We start from the raw sequence: 6,000 nt of genomic DNA, 5'->3' as shown, positions 1-6,000 counted from the left end.
CTGAGCGAGAGATAAAAACAGAGCGAGGGGGACAATGCCAGAGAGTGTGAACATGCCTGTGAACCATGAGAGAGAGAGAGAGAGAGAGAGAGGGAGAGAGAGAGAGAGAGAGAGAGAGGAGGGGATTGTTGCAAACAGGGATTTGCAGCAGAGGGGAAAGAAAGAAAGGGGGCAGTGGCACTCAGTGACAGAGTGCTATACACACTCACATGCGCACACACACACACTCACTGTTTCCTCTGTGTCTCTCTCCAAACGTGTCAGTCAACCAGTCAGTTGATTATTTTTGTGTGTGTGTGTGTGTGGTGGGGGGATGTTGAAAAGAGCTCGGTACCATCCTTCATCTCTATGACCGACGGTAAGATCATTTCATTCACTTTGACTGTCACGTTTCTCACATCGGGCCTTTATCTGTCCCGGCTTTCATTTGTACTTTTTTTTTTTTCTCTCATGCCTTTGGTTGTGTGTGTGTGTGAGTGAGTGTGTGTGTGTGTGTGTGTTGCTCTTTTTTTTTTTTTTTTTTTTTTTTTGGACTGGCTTTTTAGCCGTGACTCTGGTCCACAGCCAGATTGAGGCCTCCATGGAGCCCTGTCACTGTTTGCTTTCTTTTACAATCCATTTTGACCCATGGGGGGGCAAAACTAATGAGCTGTGCAGCAGAGCACTAGTCAAAGGTGGATTTTTAATTAGATGTTCATTTTAACTCTAATAACGGTTTTATGTGAAGGCCTGTAATTAGTGTTGTTGGAGGAAACAGCTTTGGTCCTCGACAGCTTTCTTTGATGTAGCTACTCCTGTGTAATGTTGGAAATATTGAACTTTTTCATTGATGTTCTGAGGAAATACTTGGTCTTTTTTAGTTTGGCCAGCTTTGTATGAATGTTTTGAACTGTTAGATGAATATTTTAACTTATTTGTCTCACTGAAAACAGAATAACCTGTAAGGTATTACACTTTATCTTCTTATAACCTCAAAGTATATTTGCCAGTTTTTGATCTTGAACTAAAACAAGACAGAAAAAGGACAACATGAGCACCAGCTCAAATATTGAAACTTTAAAACTTCTTTCCACACCTCTGGCTGTATAGAAATGTGTTTCGATTCATTTTAGAAAGTCTCGGTCTCTGGATTAAAGTCTGAACCTGTGGGTAATTGGATTTGGTCTCTGAGACTTGTGGACCTTTCTGTCAAAAATGATTAAGCCCTCTGAATTCTTACGCTTCAGTCGGTTATGTGTTCAGTCGGCAGATCTTTCTAGAAATATTACATGTTATATCTATTGTGTGTGTGTGTGTGTGTGTGTGTGTGTGTGTGTGTGTGTGTGTGTGTGTGTGATTACATTAGAGCAATAACCTGCAATCATTCCCACACTGAGATGAATACAACACTTGGCAGTCGTGAGATGAGGCATTTTTTTAAAAATAAACGAACACGTTTTTTAATATATTAGTTTCACAGATGAGATTTGGCATTGCTGGCTAGAAAGAGGCAATTTGATGATGATTTTATTAAAAAGAAACAACAAAAAGTTATCGAACATGCACAGAGCATTAAAAAAAAGGCGTTTGAAGTACATTGTAAAAACTCGAGAAGTTCTGGTTTGTCTTTACACCTCTTAAACTTTTACACGTGCGAGTGACACGTGTCAGTGAGTGTGCATGCATTTAAGGTGTTGGGCCAGTGGGATATGCTACAGATTAGTGTCTTAATATAACACACAAACAGGCCTGACACACAGACTCACACACTCTAACTTCATGTTGCAAACAACAAAGTCAGGATGACCTTTTTGTCGAGGCGTTTATAACACGATCATCTTTTTGTGGATCATCTGAGCCGAAACACTTCCAACATCTACAAACTGGAGGCGGGTTTTTGATTTAAAGGCAGATGTTTATGTTACAGTCCACGCAATGACATGAAGTTAAGATCTTATTCATATTGTGGTGTTTATTTATGTAATTAATGCTTTTAAAAGGCGTATAAATCACTTACACACCCTTTATAGATCAGTTACAAGCCACTCTTTGGGTTGCCAGGTTGATGAAAATGTTCCTCCAGCATTTTCGGCCAACCTGGAAAAAATTTTGTCCGTTTAGCTAGCCTGAATTGATCAGGAAGTTCCCTTAAATGGACGTAATGCACTTATTAACGAACAAGTATCATCTTGAAGTTTTATTAATGGCTAATCTATAAAGCAGTAGTGAATTATTAAAGAGGAACTCTACCACAAATTGCCACCTGTGATGTCACTTGAGTCATACCAAAAATGCTTTATGACTGTCGTCTTGTACAGTATTGCCAAAGCATCTTATTTCGTATTTCAAACTCTTTATTCCATCTTCCCTTCAGGACAAGAGGCTCAGAGACAAGGACACAGGGACGTACAGTTTCTTACAGAGGAAACTCACAAACCAGTTGACTTCCTGACATCACCCCTGCTGCTGTCTATGAGCTGCACTGAGGCAGAGGAGTGGACTGTCCAACAATCCTGACATACGGAAAAACCCTGTTGAAGCTCCACCAGCAGCAGCAGCAGCAGCAGCAGCAGACAGCATGTCGTCTCCTTCCCTCCCCATGCCCTCTCTCCCCCCGAGCCCTCTGGCTATGGAGTACCTAAACGACTTTGACCTCCTCAAGTTTGAGGTGAAACCTGACACTCCACCACTCCCTCCTCCGTGTTCGTACCCCAAATCTGGCCTCCCCCAGGACCCCTCCAGCTCTCCATACACCAGCCACCCTCCGCAGGACTCCAGTTTGAGCTCCAGCCCTTACAACTCGCTGCCACCCTCGCCCACACTCAGCGACGCCCACCCGCCACCTTCGGGCTCTTCCTCCCTCTCTTCGTCATCCTCCTCCATCTCCTTCCCCCTCTCCATCTCCAACAGCTTCACCTCCGGCATCAGCTCCGGTTCTCAGGGGAACGTGGAAGGCAGTCCGGCCCACAGCGGGCCTCAGGGTCCCACCCCGGCCTCCCTGGAGGACTTGATCTGGCTGGCGGCGCTGCAGCAGCAGTTTGGAGGTGAGGTGACGGGGCCCGCCACTTTGCTGGGAGCCTTGGGTGGAGTGCCAGAGCGAGGGGACAGAGAGAGGGGGCCAGTCAATGGATTTCTGGGCTGTGAGGATGCTGTAGAGGCTTTACTGAACTCAGCTGCTGCAGCTGTCAGCTCACAGGTAACAACCACTTATTTCTATCTTACCATTCTTCTCTGTTGTCGTGAAAGAGTTGACCTTTAACTTCTCCTCCTCTTCCTCTTCTTCTTCGTCTTCTTCATCATCAGTTTCCAGGTCTTTCTCAGAGTTCGAGCAGCAACCTGGGAGACTCCAGCAGCGACAGCGGAGGTGACATCTCCTGCGCCAAAGGGACAGACATGTGCCATCGCCCGCTCGTCTTCCTCTCATCGGCCCCTCCCTCTCTCCCCAACGCCGCCCCCGCCTCGGCTCCTTACCCGCAACCCCTCAGCCCCCAGGGCCGCCTTCATCACCACCAGCATCACCATCATCAGCACCACCCACACCACCCCATGCATGGCAGCCATCACCATCATCACCACCAGCTCACTCAGGTACACAGGCTTCACTCATCATTCGAGATTGGCTGAGATAGGGTTGATAATGATAATGATGCTCAACAGGAAGTGTTCATCAGTGAAGCACGGCAGGTTTTTGGAGGTGGGTGAACAGTGACACTTGTTGCATTTAGAGGGCTGAGCGGATGGAGAGAGGGATCGTGTAGTGGAGGATTAGGATTAGGACATTAGTACATGGTTATTAATGTCCGTGTGTATCTGAAGTATCACTTTAGGATCGCTCTCTACATGGCAACAATAAGTGAAGCTCGAGCTTTGTCTTTGAGGGTGCAAAGTCTTGATTTCTCCATGAAAAAACATATATTTATCTTTACCCCTCTTAAATGAGTATTAAGGCCTTTAAGCACTACATAAACATTCGATACACAGTTCATGACACACTATAATATTGTGTTTTTAAGGTCTTTTAAGGTATATTTATTATTTCGCACATGCATTTGTCATCAATTATCACATATCTCTACACATTATCTGTTAATGCCAGTACAGTTATAGTATAGACGAATTCATCTGCTTACAGCTATGTTACAGAGTGTTAAAAACCATGTCTTAAAGGGGCAGTATGTAGTTTTGGAGAAGGAATTCAAACTAAGAATTTGGATATTTACAATATTAATGAGGTAATGAGGTAACAAACTCAGAAATAAGTATTTTTTCCATAACTGAATAAACAAGCTGTTCTCAGAGGAACATAAGGTCCCCAGAACACTGTTTGAAGGTAGAAAGGTGGCAGGGTCCGCCACATATAAACAAAGTAAAACAGTATGAAGTTGTGTCATCCTTTAAGGACAGTGGGTTTTATTTAGTTCGATAAGGTAAAAATCAGTCAATGAAGATCTTTAAACTACACAGTGCACCTTTAAAAGTCCGCACGCTGCTTGTAAATGCTACTTATGTGACTTTAAATGACCACATGTGTGGAAGATCCGTATCTGAATGTGATTTTAATAGGCAAAAAAACTTTGGTTATCTGTGTTCTGGGCGATCAAGATGTCTGGGTGGATCTCTATATGGAGCACGGTGTGAGCTTATGATAATATCTGCTATTATTGCTGTGCGTAATCCTGATAACTGTCACCCACACTTAGTCAGATTACATGACAGATTATGGGACATGTGGTGCCGAAATGTGCCCCCTGACCGACAGACTCCCAGCACAACACATCACATGTCCATCACTATATCGCACATTTCACACATTATATATTTAAGTCTCATTCTTGGACAAATCCACATCGCACATTTCCAGCATGTGTCTCGTTGCCAATTAACATTGAGCCTCAACATATTCTCTCTCTGTGTGTTTTCTCCATCTGCTCATCAGTGCGGGTTGAACGAGCGCTTCTCCGACGAGCAGCTGGTGAGCCTGTCGGTGCGGGAGCTGAACCGGCACCTGCGTGGAGTGAGCAAGGACGAGGTGGTGCGCTTGAAGCAGAAGCGTCGCACGCTAAAGAACCGCGGCTATGCACAATCCTGCCGCTATAAGCGCTTACAGCACCGCCACGCGCTGGAGTCGGAGAAACACGTGCTCACACAACAGGTACATACACATTCTTGCAGGGCTATAGCCTCCCTTCCCCCCCCCCCCCCGTTCCTACACCCCTGACCTCTTGCTGACAAAGTTAATATTTCCACTTTTTATATAAGCGCGTCCAAGTCTTATCTGATCCCAAACTTTAATTAAACCTTAATTTGGAAACAGTTTACAGCATGAATAATAAAAGTAATAAAATAAAATAATAAAACCATTTTTGCACTTTGGCAAAAAAAAATGTGAACTCTTTTTTTTCCCTCCTCAGTTGGAACAGCTACAGTGCGAGCTGACTCGAGTGCTGAGGGAGAGGGACGCCTACAAGGCTCGCTACGAGAAGCTCCTCAGCACGAACCACAGCATCGGCGGCGGCGGCGACGCCCCACCGACCCGCACCAGCAACCCACCTTCCCCGCCCCCTGATTACTTCCTCTGAGTTGCACCCACAGGGAGAGGAAGAAGGAATGAGTAACAAGACCAGCCAACGTGGAGCTATCAATGATGAGTAATCAGACTTGGGGGAAGAAAAACAAGGACGTGTGTATGTGTGTGTGTGTGTGTGTGTGTGTGTGTGTGTGTGTGTGTGTGTGTGTGTGTGTGTGTGTGTTTGTGCGTGAGAGAGAAAGTGAAAGTGAGAGACATTGGCAGGCAGTTTTGGGGGCTATACAACTGTGAAATCCACCCTTGGATGTTTAAAGGGGAATTGACTGTTAATTCATAGTGTTAGACTCGGCTCTAGGCTGCTTCATGGACTTCATTTTTAACCTCACTGTGAATGATAGTTGCACAAACACCAGCGGAGAGCTCTCTGAGGTCTTTTGCTTGTGATATCAGTGCAACGGCGGACAAACAAGACAATGAAAACAGGTGAAAATAAA

At 45.0% G+C, this 6,000-nt stretch overlaps 1 protein-coding gene across 1 annotated transcript; it reads left to right on the top strand.

The window, feature by feature from the left end:
- The first annotated feature begins 2,557 nt into the window (after nucleotides 1-2,557).
- On the top strand, nucleotides 2,558-5,558 carry nrl (neural retina leucine zipper). Its single transcript, XM_073476398.1, has 4 exons — nucleotides 2,558-3,175; nucleotides 3,283-3,567; nucleotides 4,916-5,131; nucleotides 5,391-5,558. Exons 1-4 carry the CDS (start codon nucleotides 2,558-2,560, stop codon nucleotides 5,556-5,558), a joined length of 1,287 nt encoding a protein of 428 aa, XP_073332499.1.
- The last annotated feature ends 442 nt before the right edge of the window (nucleotides 5,559-6,000 follow it).

The sequence above is a fragment of the Pagrus major genome, chromosome 11, assembly GCF_040436345.1.
Source record: "Pagrus major chromosome 11, Pma_NU_1.0".
Lineage (NCBI taxonomy): Eukaryota > Metazoa > Chordata > Actinopteri > Spariformes > Sparidae > Pagrus > Pagrus major.
The sequence above is the reverse complement of the archived record's forward strand: the minus strand, read 5'-3'. Positions and strand labels throughout refer to the sequence as shown.

Bases quoted from the DNA above. Each gene is read 5' to 3' on its own strand.
- nrl (XM_073476398.1), top strand. From the start codon at position 2,558: ATGTCGTCTCCTTCCCTCCCCATGCCCTCTCTCCCCCCGAGCCCTCTG. The intron at 3,568-4,915 runs GTACACAGGCTT...TCTGCTCATCAG, and splicing joins ATCACCACCAGCTCACTCAG to TGCGGGTTGAACGAGCGCTT. The intron at 5,132-5,390 runs GTACATACACAT...TTCCCTCCTCAG, and splicing joins AACACGTGCTCACACAACAG to TTGGAACAGCTACAGTGCGA.